The sequence below is a fragment of the Mesoplodon densirostris genome, chromosome 1 (assembly GCF_025265405.1).
Source record: "Mesoplodon densirostris isolate mMesDen1 chromosome 1, mMesDen1 primary haplotype, whole genome shotgun sequence".
Lineage (NCBI taxonomy): Eukaryota > Metazoa > Chordata > Mammalia > Artiodactyla > Ziphiidae > Mesoplodon > Mesoplodon densirostris.
This window is the reverse complement of record NC_082661.1, coordinates 6,666,171-6,689,244: the sequence shown is the minus strand read 5'-3', so window position 1 is coordinate 6,689,244 and position 23,074 is coordinate 6,666,171. Positions and strand designations below refer to the sequence as shown.

Genomic DNA, 23,074 nt, shown 5'->3' with positions numbered 1-23,074 from the left:
CCTTGGTAATGTTAAATCACATACTTTTTCTACCCTACCACACTCATCTCCAGAGAGCTGGAGAAATTTCAGTGGATAATCCCCAAAATAACTAATAGAATTGAAAATGTAACAATAAAGAAACAAAAGTCTATTTGAATAGAGACCAGCTAAAGATGGCTGGGACCCGTTTAAGTCTACATATCATTGAGAAGTAAGTCAATAGGAAAAGGAAGGAATTTTCAAGTCTTTGAGATGAAAGAGAAGTCATGAGAATTGCATAAATTTAAATCCTAGTTCACTGAAGAGAGCTAGGAGTTAGCTACTGTTTGTCATGGAATGTTGAGTAAGGAGCTAACTTATATCCTGGACATAGGGAATTGTTTAATGTCAAATATAAACAAAACCTACGAAACACTGGAGGTAAGAATGCTCCTTTGATTCTCCTGTGCCTGGCCTGGGACACCTTGAGGAATGAGGGAAGGAATCATGCCTTAGCTTTCGATTCACATGAAGCAGTTAAGACGAGCCAGCCCCTCAAGCTAATGGTGGCTGCAGCTACTCCACTGTGGGACTTGTGAACCATGACATTTAGAAAGGTCAATTCTCTGTGGGATACGAGGGATATGAAGTGAGTCAAAGGTGTGCAAACCCAGCTGACCTTAGCTGGTGGAGATTCTGTTTTTCTGGCTGGGATTCTGCTGGGCCCTTTAGCGCCTTCCTTCCTCCTTCTGTGACCCTGGGTCCATCATCTGCCCACAGCTGATGAAGGCTCCTTACCCTGCGTGTGTGATGAAATGCTCTGAGGTTGGCCATAAACCTTCAAGTGAGTTTTTCCACTGGATTTGATTATTTTCTGGTTTCTTCTTTCTGACCTGACTTTTTAACCAACCACAAAGCTGTTATGGTTTTACTTTTGTAATTGTATGGATTCTCTTGGGGCTGCTTATTCTTGATTCCTTACTTCACTACCCAGTGAGTATATGACTTACTTCTTCCTGCCTATACTGCTTCTGGAATTCTTTTTTTAAGTACTGTGACTTTTCACAAGAAGAATATGGATTTTGCTATTGCTACAATCAGTATTTATTTTTTATTTATTTTTTATTTTTTGCGGTATGCGGGCCTCTCACTGTTGTGGCCTCTACCGTTGCGGAGCACAGGCTCTGGACGCGCAGGCTCAGCGGCCATGGCTCACGGGCCCAGCCGCTCTGTGGCATGTGGGGTCTTCCCAGACTGGGGCACGAACCCATGTCCCCTGCATCAGCAGGCGGACTCTCAACCACTGCGCCACCAGGGAAGCTCTACAAACAGTATTATTTCCTTTCAGTTCAGATGACACTGAGACCATGTCAATTAATACAGGGGAAGAATATGCACTTAGGAGATATCTAATGCCATCTGTGCCTGGGCTTTGAAACATTTTATTATTTTCAGCTTCATTTCTTTTTCTCATTGCTGAAGAGCATTGTCAAACATAAAATGGAATTTCATAGTACACCGAAGAAACACGATACACAATGCAGAAGAAATTGGCCATTTGGCCTATACATGTTGCTTTTTATTTTTCTGGATTTAAGACAGAGGCCAAACCTTGCAATCTCTGGTTTGAGTCTTTCAGAACTGTGATGGTACATTTAGCTCAGTTTGAGATGTGACATTGGACTAAGTGTTTCCTTACAGCCATCTTCTTAAGGTGTCCAAATGAATTGATACTGCTCATCACAATTCACTAGATTTCTTAAGTAGGAAATTTAGGGAAGTTTTTCTCTTTCAGTGAAAATGTTTTTCTTAAAGCTTCTTCTAATAAAAAGAGAATTTTCTGTCTCTTGGAGTAGTCCTAGTAATAAGTGCAAACCCTCTGGAATGATCGTTTTTCGGCAGAAGGCCATGTAAACGTGGCTATCTCTCTATGTGATTTATGGGAAGGGCTGCCACACATGGTTAAAACAGTGGTCATAAGTAGAGAATGTGTCAGAGTTTGGGCCCAGCCACTGTGGGTGCTGTCGGCCCAGAGCAAGCACTGGGAAACCGATAGGCCAGCAGGGCACAGAATTTACAGCAGTGGTTTTGCAGCTTGGTGGCCAGAACTCAGATCCATCAGTAGGCCAATACTTCATGATATTAGGTGAGGCTTTTTGGTTAGGGTTTCTTTTTTTAAAAAGAGGCCTAATATGGGTTTATATCCATTTATAGAACAAACTTGGAATAGTTATAAATGCCTCCTATTGTTCTTTTGTGGTGTCACATACTGACTTCGCTGACCTTCTGATTATTTCATTCATTAATCTGAAAACATTTGTGTCTACCCCCTGCTTCCTATCCCTCGACCTTGGCCACTCTTGGCCTTTTGCACTTACATAGAAATTTTGATGAAATTAGGGATTTCCATTGGGATTAAGTGGATAGGTCTTTCTGGTGAGAACTTTATAGTATCAAATCTTCTAATCCATGAATTTATCACACCATTTATTATGTCTTTGCATTCTAAAATTATGTGATCCTTCTCTATGAAGGTTTACACGTTTTGTACATTTGTTACTAAGTTCATTGCTTTTTTGGTGTCTTGTAAATTATATAATGAAATATAATTTTGAATTGGTTGTATGACTAGCTAACTTGCTATATTTATCTATAGAATTTTTAAGATTATCAATGTACATAATCATATTATCTATAAATGAATTTTTTTTCCTTCATTGGCGGTTCTTTTGCTTTTTATTTATTTTCCTTATTGCACTGACTAGGACCCACAGGAAAATGTTGACCAGTGCGGACAGTGGTCATCTTTGTCTTTTTAATTTCATAGAATACTTTCAGTGTTTCATATCAAGAATGATATCTGTTATTTTTGATCTCCTTTATCAGAATGAGGGAGTTCCCTTCTATTCCTAATTTGCTTAGTGCTTTTTAAAATCATGGAATGGGTTTTGAATTTTAACAAGTACTTTTTATGCATCTGAGATCATTTTTTTCCTCCTTTAATCTACTGATGTGTTGATTATCTTATTTTTCCATGTTAAAATCAATCAAGCATTCTAGTATAAACAAAACATATTATCCTTTTTATATATTGTTCACTTTAGTTTGCAAAGACATCTTTAAACTTTGTTTTCAAATTTACATACAGTACATGTTATCCTATTTGGTGTATCGCTCTATGATGTTGCCCATTTTGTGTGAACATAGGTTTCCAGTTCACTTGGGTAAGTACCTAGGAGTAGGATTGCTGGATCACATTGTCAGTATATGCTTGACTTCATCAGAAACTGCCAAATTGTTTTCTGAAGTGGCTGTATCATTTCAGTTTCTTTAAGGATACAGGAGTATTCAAGCAATCTATTCTTCAGTTTGGTAGTGTAGGTGAGGCAATACTTCATGTGTTCCATCTTAATGTTTCCAGCTGGGGCTCTTTAACAGAGAGATTAACAAAAGAAAGTTTATTAACGTGCACAGTGTACATCACACAGAAAAACTTCAGTGAAAAGTAACTCTAAGTGGTGGCTTTGAATTCTGGCTTACATAGCATCTTCAACAAAGAGCAGTACCTTTGTAGAGAAATTACAGGAGAAAGGAAAGCAGTTTTCAGCTTCCAAGGGCAGCAAACTATGGTTAGGCAAATACATGAAAGGAAAACTTAACGGAGTAAGTTTTATCTGTAGATTCCTCTGGTGCCATCTCTGGCTGTTAAGTCTCTCTCCAGTAAAAGAACTTATATCCTGCCTTTAGGCAGAAATGGGGGAGGTTAGAGAGCTTTTCCTGTCTATGCTGCTGTTTAATTGCGTTCAGCTCGAAAATAATATTTATGTCAGAGAGGCACATTTTGAGGTGACATTCTGGTTTCCTTCAGTAATTTGCCTTTCAAGCAGTTGATCTATATTATCTAATTTGTAGAATGTATAAACAAAGTGTATTTTATTTTAGTATCCCTTATTAACTTCCCTAATATCTGTAGGGTCTGTAATGATGCTCCCTTTTTCATTCCTGCTGTTATTTGTGTTTGCCCTTTTTTCTTGCAGTGTGACTAGGAGTTTATCAGCTTTTGATTCTTTTTTTGCTTCAAAGAACAAGCTTTGGGTTTCATTGATTTTTTTTTTCTCTATTGACTTTTCTGTTTTAAATTTTGTTAATTAGTCTCTTTATGTTTAATTTTCCTACTGCTTGGTTTAGATTTATTCTACTCTTCGTCTATTTTCTTAAAGTAGAGCTTAGATAACTGACCTGATAGTTTTCTTTTCTGATGTAATAATTTAGTGCTATAAATTTCCCTCTAAGGAGAAATTTGGATAAGTTGATGTTTATTCAGTTAAATATTTTCTAATTTTCCCTGAGACTTCCCCTTTGACCCATGGATCATTTAAAGTATACTGTTTAATTTCCACATATTTGGCAGTGTTCCAGAAATGTTTTTACTGATTTCTAGTTTAATTCTCTTATTAGAGGACATACTTTATTTGATTTCAATCCTTTAACTTTGTTAGGGTTTGCTTTATGACCCAGAATATAGCCTATTGAGCCCTGGTATACTAATCTTTCTTCAAGTTTTGACTTCTTTTCCCAATCTGCCTGCTATTTACCTTTCAGAATCCCCAGGTCATTGTTTATATTTTGTCCGGAGTTTTTCTTTTAATCAGTGGGAACGACAGGCTATAACACCCATACTACATCTTGGGTAGCACCACAGATTGTCAATACATTAAAAAATTTTTTGATCCACATTGAATAATATCGGCTGATAAATATCTTTTCTCACACTTGCCTTGTTGGGTTTTGGTATCAAGGTTATTTTTATTTTAATCCTATAAAACAAATTGGAGTGTTTTTCTATTCTTTGAAAGAGTTTGTGTTGGACATTGTTTTTTTTAAACTTGTATGTTTTGTGGGAAATTTTGGTGAAGCCACTGGGGCCTGGAAATTTCTTTAAAGGAAGATTTTTTTGATTACTGATTCAATATATTTAATGTGATAAGATTTCTTATCCTACATTTGAGTCAGTTTTTTTTTTTTTTTTTTTCTTTTTGCGGTATGTGGGCCTCTCACTGTTGTGGCCTCTCCCGTTGCGGAGCACAGGCTCTGGATGCGCAGGCCCAGCGGCCATGGCTCACGGGCCCAGCCGCTCCGCGGCATATGGGATCCTCCCAGACCGGGGCACGAACCCGTATCCCCTGCATCGGCAGGCGGACTCTCAACCACTGCGCCACCAGGGAGGCCCTTGAGTCAGTTTTGATGTTGCTTTTTACTAGATATTTGTTTTCCATATATACATTAAAGTCTATTGGCTTAAAGTTATTAATAATCACAACTTATCTTTTCAAAGTCTTCAGATCTATAGTGCAAGCCTTTTTTAATGCTATATATTTATTTTTCTACTGCTTTTTCCCCTAATAACCCTTGCTAAAGGTTTGTGAATTTTATTATGCTTTGTAAAGAACCAGGTTTTAGCTTGGTTGAGTCTATTGTGTGGGTGTATGTGTGGGGTTTTGTGTGTTTGTATTTTATTCACTTCTATTATGTCTTCCCTGTTTGAGTTTATCTTGTTCTATTTCTAATTTGTTGACCAATGCTTAGTTTATAGATTTTTGCTTAGTTTAAGTTCCTTTTCTAATGCTCATACTTAAGATTATAAATTTTCCTTTAAGAGTGGATTCAGCTGTATCCTATAGTTTTTGAAATGTATAAATGATAATTTTTCTTAGAATTTTATCTTTGATTTATGGGTTATTTAGAAGTGTGTCTCAATTTCTAAAAGGTGAATTTTCTAGTTTAGGCTTTTGTTTCCCATTGTTAACTTAATTACATTATTTTCAGAGATTGTGATCTGTATTATTCCACTTCATTGAAATTTATTTGCTTTACCATACAAGTATAGGGTTAAGTTTTTGAACATTGTTTCACATTTACTTGAAAGGAAGTATATTTCTGGAATTGTTAGATCCTGTGTTCTAATATGTCCATTGAGTATATTTTTTTCAAAATCTGTTAAAATCTTCAACATCTTAATTTTTATATTTTTTCTATTTGCTGAGAGATATTTGACTTTCTCTTTATATTCTGTCGAGTTTTGCTAATTTTTGAGACTATATTTGGGTACATATGATTTAAATATACATATATATATAATTTTTTTCCCCCCACACCACACATCTTGTGGGATCTTAAGTTCCCCAACCAGGGATCAAACCCATGCTCTCGGCAGTGAAAACGTGGATTCCTAACCACTGGACCTCCAGGGAATTCCCAAAATATATATATCTTTGTAATTTGAACTTTTATCAATGTTTTTCTTTTATGTATGTGCTCAACCTTATTCATATACCTACAGTAACTTTGGTTAAACTGTGCTGTGTGTATGTATTACATGTATATTTACATGTATTTTTTACTTTCAACCAATCTGTATCTTTATATTTTAGATATTTTGTAAACAGCATGGAATTGGATTTAGCAATTTAATAATTTTTAACTGGAGCATTTAGTCAGTTTGCATATATTATGTATCCTGATATGGATTCTGTACTTATGGTTGAGTGTCTGATATATATGTATATGTGTGTGTATGTATGTGTTTGTATCATCCTATTTTATACTTTCTATTTGGCCTACTTTTATGTCCTCTCACCCCCATTTTCTTGCCTTCTATTGGATTACTGTGATATTTTTTCTTTAGTCATTTGGGAGTTTTTGCTTGTATTCTTTCAGTGGCTATCATACTAATCTAAACATATATATGTAAGTTATAAATGTCTAAAGTTGGTTATCCTTCTGGGTGACACAAGAGCTTTAGAATGCTTTAACTGCTGTAACTCTTGAGTTACGCTGTTATATTTACATTTATTTTCAACTTTTTATTGAGACAATTGTAGAGTTACATGAGATTGTAAGAAATGGAGATCCCATATACCCTTCACTCAGTTTCACTCAGTTTCTCCTAATGTTAACATCTTTCAAAACTATAATATTAATACAATATCACAACCAGGAAATTGACGTCAATGCAATCTACTGATCTTACTCAGATGTTACCAGCTTTACATGTACTCATCTGTGTGTATTTAGTCCTATGTGCGTTTATCATATGAATGAACACTATAATTGTCCACACACAGAACGACTCCATCAGAAGGACCCCTTGTGCTGCTCTTACAGCCCCAGACACTGCTGTCTGTCTCCCCCTCACCCCTGGCAACCTCTAATCCGTCCTTCATCTCTATAATTTTGTCACGTCAAGAACATTATCTGAATGAAACCATACAGAATCTGATCTTTTGAGACTGACTTTTTCATTCAGTCTAATTCTCTTGAGATTCATTCAAGTTTTGATATACTTTAATTTTACCATTTTTCATTTTATATTTCATGAGAAATTACATCGTTTTATATATTTAATATTTAGTTTTAACCACAGTTTCACCATTTTTTTGTTTTTGTTCATTCCTTCTTATATCTCAGATCTTCCACTTGGGATTACTTTCTTCCTGCCTGAAATACACCCTTTAATGTTTTGTTTAGTAATGGTCTCCCAAGGCAAACTCCCTAAATTTTTGTGTACTGTAAACTGTCCTTGTTTCATTCTCAAACTTTTAGAGAAAATACCTATGGGGAAGTACATACAGGTATAAGAAACCTACAGGTGAGATTATACATGTATGACTCAATGGGTTTTTTACATAGTTAGCATATAAGACTTGGAATATTACCAGCACCCCCAGAAGCCTCTCTTAGACACCCTTCCAGTTGCTACTCTCACCTCCTCCCCAAAGAGATCTCCCATCGTGACTTTCTACACCATAGCTTAGTTTTGTCCATTCTTCACTTTGTAAATAGAATCTTAATTTTCTTGTGTCTGGCTTTTCCTCAATGATGGCCTTGTGAGATGCATCCATGGTGATGCTCATGAATAGTAAGTTCACGTTCATTGTTGTATGCGTTTCATTTTACTAATATTCCACAAGATCTTCATCTCTTCTGCTGGTGGTAGACATCTGGGTTGTTTTCATTTGGGTCTATTATAGGAATGTTGCTGGAACCTTTCTGTACACATCTTCCGGTGCATACGTGTATACTTCTGCTGGATATGTATCAAGAGTGGGAGGATGGTTTTATAGAGTGTCTGTGTACTCAGTTTTAGGAGATAACTGCCAAAAATCCTCCACACTGGTTCTGTCAATTTATACTCCCACTGCTTGTGTATGATGTCCCAGTTTTTTCCCCATCCTTCCCAATACTTACTATTGTGTCAGCTTTAAAATTTTTTAAATTTTGATTTACTCGTTCTGGTGGGTGTGTAGTGCCTCGCTGTGTTTTGTAATTTGATTTTCCTTGATGCCTAAATAGGCTGATCATTGTTTCATGTGTTTTTAGTATTGGCCACTTGGATATTCTCTGCTGGGAAGAGCCTGCTTGAGTCTCTTGCCTAACTTTCTACTGAGTTGCTTGTCATTTTTATTATATTGATTTGTAGGCATTCTTAAATATATTCTAGAACAAAGTACTCTGGTTATATTTTCTGCCACTCAGTGGCTTGCTTTTCCATTCTCTTCATGGTTTCTTTTGATGAATAGAAATAATTTTAATCTATCAATCTTTTCCTTTATGGATAATGTTTTTGATGTTCTTTATAGAATTTTTTGTCTAATCACAGGTCTTGATATCCTATGTTTTAGAAGCCTTTTCACATATCTATAATCTATATGGAATTTTATGTATGGTATAGATTTAAAAAATATATATATATATATATGGCTGGGGCTTCCCTGGTGGCGCAGTGGTTGAGAGTCCACCTGCCAATGCAGGGGATACGAGTTCGTGCCCCAGTCCGGGAGGATCCCACATGCCATGGAGCGGCTGGGCCCATGAGCCATGGCCGCTGAGCCTGCGTCCAGAGCCTGTGCTCCGCAACGGGAGAGGCCGCAGTAGTGAGGGGCTCGTGTACCACAAAAAATATATATATAATGCTGTCTGTTGACTTAGTGCTATTTATTAGAATGATCATCTTTTTTCCATTCTTCAGTGTACATTTTATTATAAATCAAGCACTATATATAGGGACCATAGAAATGTCCATATCTAAGCTCTTTCATTGGTTAATTTGTATTTTGTTTTCTTCAGGGAATAAGAAGCATAATAAAACAGTCTCTGTTCTTAAAGTGCTTACAATCTAATGTAGGAATCAGTTAAGTAGGTTGCTAATTTCAATGCGATGGGGTATAGAAGGAAAACATGTTAAAATTGTGCTTGCATTTAAGTTTAAACTGTTAAGGCTCACTTTAGTAAAGAAATTATAATTCAGTAGTAAGATGATTCTCATAACTGAAAGATATTTTGCATTTCATCTCGTAGATTTTCTTTATAGTTCACCATACACAGATATATCTCTAAACATACATTGTTTAGTTTTTGCCTGTTTGACTGTAATGTAAAACAGCATCAAGCCACATATATTCTGTACTGTGGTGGCTATGGTTCAACAAGCTTTTAAGACCAATTACATTTTAGTGATGGAATTTCAGGCAATGGGAAAAATTTTGTGCCAACTGCTTCCATTAAATCAGTAGTTCTTAAAATCTGGTACCCAACGTGACATTAGGCATTAACATTTTAAAATGTTGATCATTTTACATTTTTTATAGCTACTTTCTGGAGTTGATTTAAAAAAATGATGCCAGCTTTTTCATTTACTTATGGCATAAAATTTCAAGTTAATTTAAGAACATCTAAGTCAAGAATTTTGCAGGTGGTCGATGCTGTGTGCATCTATGTAGCATGACAGAAGTTTGAGGTGGTGTGGGAATGACAGCCTTAGGTAACCCTGCCTCGTATATCCAAGTAGGGCCTTTCTCTGGCCCCGGGAATGGGCAAGGAGGATTTATCATTGCTTCCTTTTGGCCAGGGCCGCTCTCTGGCCAAGGCAAAGTTACTCCCTAGGAAAGTTACTGCTGGCTGTGACAGCAACAGTGCATTAGGCAGTATTGTGAAAAAGGTGAAAGGTAGCTTAGGTTTGCCATTCTTCTGCCATGAATGCCTATTAAGGATGCTCTTAAATGAATGTCAACAAGTTTATTTCTTTGACTGCAAGATTAAATACCACCTGTGTCGGTCTTCTTCCCTGACAGATGGGGAGGTAAAGGGTGGTATTGGGGTACTTGTTAGCCTTTTGGATTGAGGAGTGGATGTGCAAAAACTGAGCTCTATCCTGAGCGGGGGGAACCTCAGTTTCAGAAAGAGTGATGCTTGGAGGGCAGTTGCCAGAGGACACAACAGAAGCCAAAGGTGTAAGGCACAGAGCCAGAGCAGGAGGTGGGGGTGGTGGAGGAGAGTGACCTTGGAGAATATTCTCCATCCAAAGTGAAAACGTGAGGCCACAATGCATTTCAGTGGTAAAATAGAGCAGATTTTATCACGTGCTTAAGGGGCATGGTCATCTGCCTGTAGGAAAGAAGCGAGAATCAACAGGACCTGTGACTATGGATGTGGGAGAGGAGAAGTACAGTTAGTTTGGGAAGGATAATAAGAGTTCAAGTGTGGGATGGTGGAAGCATGATGATCTATCCGTGATAGCAAAGAGCTAACTGGAGGGGAGTTGATGTGGACGGAAAGATCAGTTCAATTTTTAACATAGGAAGTTTGAGATTGTTGGGGGCCAGTGCAAGAGGCTAAAATGGTCAACAACACAAAGCTAAACGAACATGCTGGGGCGGGGTGTTAGCCGGCTGGAGACCATAAGGCAGAGCTGTGGGGGTTGACATAGGAGGGAGACAGATGGACAGACTGCACGTAGCTCCGGAGAGAAGCAAAGGCCACAGCCAATGGAGCTGTCTAGTACGATGCCTTCCTGCACATAACATCTCCTAAATATTTGGTGAAATCTTTGTTAAATACCTGTGTAGATGTTGGATGTTAGAAATTTAAGAGACGGAGTGAGAAATCGACTTTGGAGGTGGAGCTTGTGGCAAGCGTAACCTTGGAATGTGGTCCTTACATGTGGATTAAAGACCCTTGAAGTTCTTGGAGCAGAGTCAGCTTAACTGAAAGAGAGCCCAGACCTTGACTCCCACTCAGAACCTCGTATGGTTCTTATTTAACACATACTTTTTATTTGTTTAATTAATTTATTTTTTAACATCTTTATCGGAGTATACTTGCTTTACAATGGTGTGTTAGTTTCTGCTTTATAACAAAGTGAATCAGTTATGCATATACATATGTTCCCATATCTCTTCCCTCTTGCGTCTCACTCCCACCCTCCCTATCCCACCCCTCTAGGTGGTCGCAAAGCACCGAGCTGATCTCCCTGTGCTATGCGCTGCTTCCCACTAGCTATCCATTTTACATTTGACAGTGTATATATGTCCGTGCCACTCTCTCACTTTGTCCCAGCTTACCCTTCCCCCTCCCCGTGTCCTCAAGTCCATTCTCTATGTCTGTGTCTTTATTCCTGTCCTGCCCCTAGGTTCATCAGAATCTTTTTTTTTTTTTTAAGTTCCATATATATGTGTTAGCATATGGTATTTGTTTTTTTCTTTCTGACTGACTTCACTCTGTAGGACAGACTCTAGGTCCATCCACCTCACTACAAATAACATTTTGTTTCTTTTTGTGGCTGAGTAATACTCCATTGTATATCTAACACATACTTTTAAGTCGGCATGACTTTCTAGTGCCCTTCTCCACAGTACATTAGAAGTCAGCAGTAGCTGTTTATAGGCCTGAGGTGACAGCTGGCAACCTGGTTTGGAGAAAGGAGACAGGAAACAAAATCAGGTTGTGCTTGACGACGACACATTTCTAAGGATGCTGGGTTCTTCCAGAGGTGAGGCAGGTTACCTGGTAAACAGACTCAGCAGGACGAGATGAGCAGTGGGCCAGGTCTGGCATGCAAGTCATCTAGGTAACCCAGCCGGATGGGCCAGCAGAATCTGACAGCACTGGGGAAGGCCTGGGAGGAACCTCGTCCTGAGAGAATCTAGCTTAGGCGGTAGATGGCCATGTCGCCATGAAGGCCTCAGGGACGCTTGGCTATTCATAGGGATTGAGTTGTGGGCAGAATTCCAGTCCCGGATGAATTAAGGCTGATCCCAGAAACCAGCGGAATGGACAAAAGAGACTGGGGGAGGGGAAGGGCCACACGGAGGGCAGCCGCTATTTATTTAGCATTGTGCGTGCTGGGCATTGCATGTGCTGAGCTCTGCGCAGAGCGCCTCGAGGATTATCATGCAGTAACTCGGCTCCCCTCAGCCAACAAGGAAATTTCAAAGGTAGTTGAATTGGGGCAGAGCCAGGATTCCATTCCAGTTTGACTGTCTTCATCACTCTTGCTCTTCAGGACTCCCCTGGTGGTCCAGTGGTTAAGACTCAGTGCTTCCACTGCAGCGGTCACGGGTTCGATCCCTGGCTGGGGAACTAAGGTGCCACATGCCGCATGGAGCTGCCAAAAATTAAAAAAACAAAAACAACAACAAAAAAACCACACACACACACACAAAAACTCTAGTTCTTCATCACCAGGCGATAACCGTCTCTTGCTGGAACTGTCCATTGTTGCAGCTTGGGTACAGTTGGTGCCAGCCCTGCAGGCATGTTGCCACGGATCTTGCTGAGCTGTGGATCCCCAGCATAATGCTGTTTTTTCCTCCAGGTCTGCTCAGTGCTGGAGCCCAGCTGGGTGGAGACCACCCCCTCTTGGCATCCGTGGTGGTCTCTACCTGGGTGTGTGGGCAGAGCTGCTTTTGTCTCTGCTTCTTTCACCAAAGACCTCCTCCTCTCCTGATAGAGATACGCTGCCAAGGGGCATCCCCCTCCACCCAGCCCACCTGCTGCCCCATTCATCCCTTCCCCGAAAGTCATCCAGTTTTCTCTGTGATGATCTTCTGTATAATCTTCCTTCACTGCCTTGATCGTTGTTTGTAATGAGGAGATTATCTGACTCTTCTTTCCTTGCCCCATGGAACTGTAAGCGTCCTGAAGGCAGAGCCCATCTGTTTGCTCACCTTCATATCACCAGAGCCACGCACACTGCCTGGCACTGAGAAAGCAATTAGCACTATTTGGTGAATGAACGCACGAGTGACTGCCTCACATTAACTTTGATCATCCTTTAGTTGCCAGGTAGTATATTATCACAGCCCTGTCTCCCTAACTGTGTTCAACATGGTAAGAAACTGAAGGCTTGCTAGTAACTTAAATTCTGTTCAGAGGTAAATCAAGCTTTTGTGGGTTCTGATGTAATTTGGGGAGCCTTCTTTTAAGAAAAAGAATGCAAATTATAAATACGAAATTGGTTCTAAAGGTATATGTTTAGAATGACAAAAACCACAACTAATTAAAAATATAAACAGCTGACAATATCACAAATGTAAAAATCCAGAAAATAACATTTAACTAATTTCCCAATACATTTGTGTTATATTTTGTCCCATATATTTTGGCTGCATGTTACTGTATCATCTTTTGTACAACAATGGTTTTATAATTATATGACTAGAATAGAAAGATAATCTAGTCTTTATTAATATAAACTAGTCTAAACTATTTAGTCTAAAATTATTAAACTTCTTGCATAATGTTCTTGCTATATTGTATAATAACTAATTTTTTTAAAGCTAATGAGGGCCACCAGCAGGAGAAAGTTTTGCGTTCCTACTTTACCTTCTCTGAATGCATCATTCTGAATGCAGGGAGTAGTTAGCACAATTGTTTTCAAACTACAGGAAGGGGCTTACCTGGTGGCGCAATGGTTGAGTCTGCCTGCCGATGCAGGGGACACGGGTTCGTGCCCCGGCTCGGGAAGATCCCACATGCCGTGGAGCGGCTGGACCCGTGAGCCGTGGCCACTGAGCCTGCACATCCAGAGCCCGCGCGTCCGGAGCCTGTGCTCCACAAAGGGAGAGGCCACAACAGTGAGAGGCCCGCGTACCGCAAAAACAAACAAACAAAAAACCCCACAAAACTACAGGAAGAGCGTGGTCTCTCTTCCCGGAGCATCAGTTTTACTTGTATACTAACAAGTATACACACTTGTTAGTATACACACTGAAACATTTTTATATTAAGAGTTAAAAATATCCTAGACTTGAATGAAAACTACATTAAATTTTAAAGCTCAAACACCAGGCTTCATGAGACTATAATTCTGAGCTAATATCTCAACACTTTTGATTCTATGATAGTCATCTTGGTTTCTGTTATAGTGCTTCCACTTATTTGTAGATCTTTGTTTATTTAATTTAGTGATCTTATTCTTTTACCTCATCACTTAACTGGAATTTAAAAGATACTTTTTCTTGAAGTACACAGCGTGCACAGAAAAATGCACGTATCAGCATGTGGCTTGCTGAATTTTCATAATGTATACACACCTGTACATCCTGTACACACCAGAACTCAGGTCAGGAGACAGAACATTGCCACTACCCCGGAAGATCTCCTCACATTCCGACATTCCGCTCCAGATACTGTCTCCACCCCTGGCAAGGTAAATACCCCTGAGTTCTAATAGCAGAGCTTAGTTTTGTGTGATTTTGAACATTATGTAAGTGGAACCATCCCGTTTGTACTGTTGGATCTGCCTTGTTCCCCCCAACATTCTGTTTGTAAGATTCATTTATATTTTTGTGCACAGTTGCAGATTCTTCATTCTCATTGCTATTCCCTTGTGTGAATATACCACAATTCATTTATTCTGTTGATGGGCATGTGGGTATTCCTAGATTTTGGCTATTAGGCATAGTTCTACTGTAAACATTGCACTGCATGTCTCTTTGTGAACATACATATGCATTTCTGTTGAGCATATAACTAAGAATGGAATTGTTGGATTAAAGGGTATGCATGTGACCAACTTTGGTTAGATATTGCCAAATATTTGTTGAAAGTTTTTCAAAGTTGCGATTTATACTCAGCAACAGTATTCGAGAGTTCTGATTGTTCCTACTCTTCACTAACACTTGGTGCTTTCTGTCTTCTTAATTTGAGACTTTCTAGAACCCGTGTAGTGTTATCTCATTATGGTTTTAATTTGCATCGCAACTTAAAAAAATTGACAGTTGAGAAAAGATTCTGCTTCACAACTTGCTTTTCATAATGTGTAGATTTTCAGAATTGTCAGGTATGGAAAGACCTCTACCGATATTCTTTCATGTATAAGCTATAACAATTCAGGGTATTTCCCGTACATAGGTGTCTGGATGAATAATCTGATACATCCACACTGTGGAGTACCATGAAACTGTTTAAAAAAAGAGAGAGAGAATGATCTCCATGGACTGATATGGAATGACTTCTATAATAAGTGGAAAAAGTAAGCTGTAAGATTATAAATAGTATGCTACCTTTTGTATATATGTATATTTTCAGAATATTTACAGTAAATATTTCTGTATATTTACAGAAATAAGTAAAAGAATAAATCAGACACTAAAGAAATCAAACATTCACGACATGAAGTGAGTGGGGACAGGACAGCTAAGTGAGATTTAAAACTTCCTATAAAGGTAACAACTAGCTGTTAAACTGTGTTAATGTTTTACATATTAAAGCATAAAATAAAATTTACAAGGATAGGTAAAACTAAAATTTAAAACAAACAGAAACAAGTGGACTTGTTTATCAAATTAACAAACTACACAGAAAAAGAATTCATTTAGTCTTTGAACACACTTTTCAGTCTACAACTCAAGTGGTATATACTCTAAAGAGAAAGACTAAAGGAATATCCAACTTGCTTAGTGAGTTTGTTGATATGGATTTTGATACTATTTTGGATAGATTCTGAGACTGAGCAATTGAGAGAATAAATTGAGGCCGTTAGAGTTCTCCCCATGGAAGGAGGGATATATAAATGTGGAAGGAGCAGAATAATCTCATGTGGATCCAGTTATCATTATGAACATATTTTTAAAAATCCTGTCTACTGAAAAGTCCTGGAACCAATGACTTCGAGTAGGAATGAGCACATTTAGTGTAAGACCTTGGTTTTTCTAAGTGTTTCCAACTAAAACGAAGTAGGAGAAATGGCTTACGGAATCAAATAATACCGGTATTGGAACATGAAAAGAACAAGTTAAGCCTAGAACATCCAAATGTGCCCATAAACGGAAGAAGGTGCTTAATCTATATAGACAGGCGAAAATGATACAAGAACCAGCTTGCAGGGGCTCTCATTAGCCAGATTTGGGACAATTTGCACATCAAAAAGGATAGTGGTAATACATTTCCAATGGAGAAATCTGGCAAACACCACCGTAACCAAGTGATCAGACTTAACATCACTAACAACAGACACCCCAGCATTACCTGCCACCTGACATGCGTGTAATTAATGCACAGGAAATGGGAAGCATTTAGTTTCACCTATGCATTCCTTTCGCTAAAAATGTTCAATGTGAATATAATTATTAATATGTAATCAGACAAGTTCATATTGTGGCACATTTTCCAAAACAACTGACTTAGACTCTTAAATGTGAATGTAATGAAAGACAAAAAAGGACATCTGTTCAAGAAAAAGGGAGACTAAAGAAGTAGCTAAGGGGCTTCCCTGGTGGCGCAGTGGTTGAGCGTCCGCCTGCCGATGCAGGGGACATGGGTTCGTGCCCTGGTCCGGGAAGATCCCACATGCCGTAGAGCAACTGGGCCCGTGAGTCATGGCCACTGAGCCTGCACGTCTGGAGCCTGTGCTCTGCAAGGGGAGAGGCCACAACAGCGAGAGGCCTGCGTACCGCAAAAAAAAAAAAAAAAAAAGCTAAATGCAATTCTTGATAATTGATTGACACCTCAATGGTTTGAGGGGGAAAACCTAGTTTAAAATGACACAAATGGGACTGTTTGGGGAAATTAGAATATGAACTATATATTAAATAATATTAATTCAAAATTTAACTTTTTGTATAGGAGAATGCTCCTCTTCTTAGGATATATATTCTGAAGCATTTAGAGAAGTGTTATGATTTTGTAATTTTAAATGGTTCAACAAAAACCCAAAGAATATATACATATCTCAAAATATTGCCATATCTGGTTTATTTTAACAGTTCATCAAACTGTTCTTTCCGTAAGTTTGAAATTTTGTGAAGTGAAAAGTTGGGGAAAATTATTACAGGGCATTTCAAGGGTTAGTGCAGTGACTGATCCTCATATCTCTTTAAATTAATACTCATTTACCAGTTTGTCATTGATGGTTCCATAACAGGGAATCTGTTAATGTAAGCCACAGTATTAATAAATCAAAAGAATGGTGATAAAGCCTTTCATGAAAGTAAACATCCTCTTCAGAGTTAAACACCTTTAAAAGTAGGAATATATAGATGATTCCTTTACATGATAAAATTATATTTCATTCTTAAATGCGAGCATCCTGCTTAAGGAAGCAGCACCTAGAAGCATTCTCATTAAAGACAGGGTCAATAAAAGAATTTCCACTGTCGCTATTCATTCTTATAATTGGATGGTAGTAGCTAATAGTTAGACAAAAGAGAATAAAATTTGGAAAGGAGAGAGACATTTTTCATTGTTTGGAGATATGAATATTTAGCTAGAAAACCTGAGAGAATTAACAAACCATTACATATAATTAAGATGTCCAGATTAAAAAAAATAACAGAATTCTGCTTTCAGCATTATGGAAAACAAAGTATTTGGAAAAAGCTTGCCTCCGCTTATAAAATAACTAGATCCTGGCTATGATGGATGCATTCTGGACTTACGGGAAGTGAGAGAAATTTCCAAAGGCCTGCTCCCCTTCTGAAAAGGGAGTAGCAAACCATGAGGGTGAAAAGTGGAAGCAATGAGCTTTAAGCTCTAAGACAACAGGGTTTAAAGTTAATGTCACAAACAAGTTGTGTTGCTTTCAACAGAAAGCAAAGGGGCTGAATATCAGAAAATCTATAAATGACACTTACTACATTAACAAATGAAAAAACATCATTTGATCATTTTAATAAAAGCAGAAAAATCATTTGAAAGGCAACCCTCAAATATGGTTTAAAACGCTAAGCAAATTAGGAATTAGGAGTAGGAAGTTTCTTAACCTGATAAATGGTTTATGTACAATTTTTTTTATGTTAAAAGTATTCCCTTTAAAATCAGGATCAAGACAAATATAAGGTTTGAGCATTGCTGGACAAGAAGAGCAAAGGCTAAAGACTTTTGAAAGGATGAAACCACCAAATGGTACTTTTATTTTTTGCAGATATTATGATTATCTACCAAAATGGTAGTTTATATCATATACTATAGAAACCAAACAAGTCATCTCAGAGTCTCACACGGTAGCTACCAGAAGATCAATGTGCAAACATCAACTGGTACATTTCTATGATACAAGTAAAAAATTGTTGGGAAGCACAGTTTAAAATATCATTATACAAAATTAAAAGGAACCTTAGGAGTACACGTTTTGGTAGATGTATGCAGAAATCTCTACAACTCCATTGAAAAACTACACAAGAGTCACGAATAAATTTCACAGGTAGGTAGACTGAGAACTGTAAAGTTATTAATTTCCAATCAAAATTGTGCTGGGACAACTATCAATATGGGGGGGAACCTATGAAATTGGATTGATAGCTCACTTTATATGTAAAAATCAATACCAAATGAATTAAGAATTAAATATGAAAGGTAAAATTTTAAATGCTTGGAAGGATATATAGGAAAATATATTTCTAATCTTGGGATGAGCAAATAACCTTTTTCGTAAAGAAACCATAGAGCAATGAAACAACTCAGTCTTGCAGAAATTTCACATTTGCAACCTGATGAAGGATTAGATTCCAGTATATATAAAGAATTTCTACAAATCAATTAAATATAAACAACCCAATGGAAAAATAAGCAATATATATAAAATGGACACTTTGCAGAAGAGGGAACATGTTTGGCAAATAAAGTCACATGAAGGCACTTAATCTCTTTGGTAAATGGAAATAACAATTAAGATCACAATGAGATATCATTTTGCATCTGAAGGATTGGCAATAATTAAGTCTGAATGGTGTGTTGGATAGATTAGGGGTCAATAATTTTTATACTTCTAGTGAGTGTAAGTTGTTATAAGCACTTTGGGAAACAATTTGGCATTATCATATAAGGTTAAGTACTGTATACTTACAATCAGATTTCACTCTTGGGTCTAGACTCAGAGAAACTCTTGTGTGTAGACATCAGCAGGCCAAAAATGTTCATAGCTGGACTGTATGCAGTAGCAAAACTTGGAAACAATCCCATGTCCATTGTCAGGAGAATGGCTGAATAAATCATGGCATACTCACATAATGGAATATAATACAATAATGTAAAAATGTGAACCACAGGTACTCACAGCTTGATAAATCTTAGTAACAACATTTAATGAAACAGCCAATTTCAGAAGATAATGCAGTTTAATATCATTTTCATAAAGTTAATGTACCAGCAAAACTAAACAATAAGTAAAGATTCACAATACAATGTTAAACTACTTTTACAAATCATAGGAATAATGAACAGGAATTGATAGTGTCTTTGGAGGGTTAAGAGCCAGCACATAAGTAGAACAACTGGAATTGGTACTGTTCTAGGTCTTCAGAACAGTACTGGTGGTTGCTTTCCAGTATCTGCTTGATTGTTTTATTATATATATTCCACATACTCTTGTGATATCAAATATCAAGATGAAAAAATTACTAAGAAATAATTAACTTTCATATATACAAAAAATAACCAATTACAAGATATAGGAAGGGCACTTCCTACATGAAATGATAGGAATAAATCTCACAGGAAATGTGCGAGATCTATGTGAAGACAATTTCGAAAGGCTACTAGAGCCATTAAAAGGAGACTTGAAAATGGAAAGGCATAATTTTTTTTTCAATTATTGAATGTTTGGCACTTTATTAAATAAGCTCCAAAACTACACACAAATCAAAGGAGTAAAAACAATAAATAGTTATTCAGCAAAACATCTCTCTGTAGCAGCCAGCAGCACTGCAGCCCAGGCCTGAGGTACTGCTGTGGCAGGAGGGCTGGAATGCCATGCTCGCTCCCGTGGCTCGGCGGGGACACACATCTACCCACCCTCCATGTCCAGTTTCCAGAACAGGCGACCTCTCATTCATACCATCCATTACCCATTTCTTTTACATACACGAAACACACTGCAGAGTATATACTAATAAGCCAAGAGCTTTATTGATGCAGCAGGCACTTTACAATGAACCCAAGAGAGCCCGCCTTCTTTGGGAGGTCGGGATGTCTGTACAAACCCTTGGGGGTTTTCCACTTCAACAAGAACCAAGCTCTCCCTTTTCTACCACACCCCTTGCCCAAGTCACCCCTCCCCGCTTTTACACAGGCAGTGCACACAGGTACACCTGACCAATGCGGGCCAGCCACTCTGGTAGACAGTCACAATGTCAGTTCTGCATTACTTGTGGACAAAGGCATAGACTATCAGATCCTGCAAAGGATTTGGGAAACAGACGATTTCTCCCTCCACCTTGAAAATAAAATACACTTTAGCGGATGCATGTCCTGAAACAGTTTACTTAGGAGTTCCGAGGAAGATGGTCCATTGTCAATCCCTTCTTCAACAGCCTGTGCATCCAAAATTCTTCTCAAGGTAACATGAGTCTTTTTTTTTTTTTTTTTAAACAGTCTTTCTTGCTGTAAGAACTCTTATAATGGAGCCTAGTCCTCCTACTGCTAATGCCTTTTCATGCCACTGGAGTAACACTGCGCTGCTATTTTCTGTGGGCTTCTCAAACCCTTTATAAATGTACTTCATTAGCAAGTCAATGCCATTTCTGTCCAGTGACTGCACAGCCTGCTCAATTTCGCTGCTCTTAAAATTTGTAAGCACTTTCAGCACCACGCCCTGGGCCCGTTCCTTCACAGCTTGATTCTTGGTGTTGACGGGAGAGTTCCGCAAGGCTGCATGAAACGCCCGAAGCATGTCCCCTTGCCGCAGGAGCCTGTCCACCTCGCTAGGATCCGGGCCTGGCTCGGCCGCCGCCGCCTCCTCCTGTTCGTCCACGAATTTGTTCTCGTCAAATTCGTCGATGTCCACCCGACGGAAGCGCGAGGACAGCGTGTTCCGGGCCATGGCGGGGGCTCGGCGCCCGCTCAGGCAGCTACGCTCCGGGGAAAACCTCCACTCCACTCCGCTCGGAACCGGCTCCGGCTCGGGGGGGAAAGGCATAATTTGTTCACAGGAAAATTTATTTCATAAAAATGTCAATTCTCCCAGAATCTGTATATTTAACATTTTGTAAGAATTCTGAAGTTTGTTTTCAGTTCAGACAAGCTAATTCTAGAATTCATATGGAAAATGTGTATAGTAACATGCAAGGAAATTATGAAACAAGTCTAGATAGAACCAAATATAAAGCTTTAGTAAACCCATCTGGTATGGGTATAAGAATGGATATAAGGTGCAGAAAAAGACCCCTAATCTTATTAATATTTGATAAAGATAACATTTCAAATCAATGGGAAATTTGGGATTGTTTGATACATGATGTTGAAGGGACCAGATAGCCATATTTAAAAAGTTTAATCTATACCTCATTTCTAAATTCCAGGAGGATTAAATATTTAAATGTTAAAAAGTAAATTTTAGAAAAAGAAGAAAACATGAAATCAAAATAACCTTGGAGTGGGAATGATCTTTCTTGTCATGACACAAAGTGCCATAGAAGATTGATAAATTTGACTGTATAAAGGTGAAGAAAGTATGAAACAGTAAAAATGTGACAAAGTTGGAAATACTTAGTTCATTTCATGAAGAACTAATTTCCTTAGTATTTGAAGGACTTCTGCAACTATATGACCAGCTATACAATAAAAAGGCAAAAGTTTCAAACAAGCGTTTAATACATTTTCTAAAAGGACATGCAAATAGCTTTTAAACATGAAAAAAAGTTCAGTTTTAGTAAGAGAGGTCAATTAGAATGACAAGGAGTACTCAAACAGGAAAATGAACAACCCAATTAAAAATGGGGGAAGATCAGGACTTTCCTGGTGACGCAGTGGTTGAGAGTCCGCCTGCCAATGCAGGGGACACGGGTTCGTGCCCCGCTCTGGGAGAATCCCACATGCCGCGGAGCGGCTGGGCCTGTGAGCCATGGCTGCTGAGCCTGTGCGTCTGGAGCTTGTGCTCCGCAATGGGAGAGGCCACAATGGTGAGAGGCCCGCGTACCGCAAAAAAAAAAAAAAAAAAAAAAAAAGGAGGGGGGGATCTGAATGGACATGTCATCAAAGAAAATATACAGATGGCAAATAAGCATACGAAAAATGCTCAACGTCATATGTTATTAGGGGTTGCAAATTAAAACAACGAGATACCACTATATACTATCAGAAGGGTGAAGACCCAAAATTCTGGTGAGGATGTGGAGCAGCATCAACTCTCATTCATTGCTGGTGGGAATGCAAAATGCTACAGATGCTTTGGAAGACAGCTTGGAAGTTTCTTAAAAAGCTAAACGTACTCTTACCCTATGGTCCATGTTTACCCAAAGGAGCTGAAAACTTATGTCCACACAAAAACCTGTACACAGATGTTCATAGCAGTTTTTATTCATAATTGTCAAACTTGGAAGTAACCAAAATGTCCTCCAGTAGGTGAAAAGGTAAACTGTGGTACATCCAGACAGTGGAATATCATTCAGCGCTAAAAAGAAGTGAGCTATCAAGCCCTGAAAAGACTTGGAAGAACCTTAAATGCATATTGCTAAGTGAAAGAAGCCGATCTGAAAAGGCAAAATTAAGGAGACAGTAACAGGATCAGTGGTTGCCAGAAGTTAGTGGGAAGAGAGGGCTGAATAGATAGAGCACAGAGGGTTTTTAGGGCAGTAAAACTACTTTGTATGATTCTATGATGATGGGCACACGTCCTTATACATGTGTCCAAACCCATAGAATGTACAACACCAAGAGCAAACCCGAATATAAGATATGGACTCTGCATGATAGCAATGTGTCAATGCAGGTTCATCAATTGTAACAAATGTACTACTTTGGTAGGGGATGCTGGCAGTGAGGGCATATGGAAATTCTCTGTACTGCTCAATTGTGCAGTGAACCTAAAACTGCTCTTAAAGAAAGCATGTTAAAACAA

The 23,074-nt window shown here is 38.4% G+C and overlaps 2 protein-coding genes across 3 annotated transcripts in view; one reads left to right on the top strand and one right to left on the bottom strand.

The window, feature by feature from the left end:
- FANK1 (fibronectin type III and ankyrin repeat domains 1) overlaps positions 1–23,074 on the top strand; it is a 135,016-nt gene that overhangs the window by 25,628 nt on the left and 86,314 nt on the right. The window lies entirely within an intron of this gene.
- Positions 20,124–21,135, bottom strand: LOC132488087 (actin-related protein 2/3 complex subunit 5-like protein). Its single transcript, XM_060096088.1, has one exon. It carries the CDS (start codon positions 21,056–21,058, stop codon positions 20,603–20,605), a length of 456 nt encoding a protein of 151 aa, XP_059952071.1. The 5' UTR covers positions 21,059–21,135; the 3' UTR covers positions 20,124–20,602.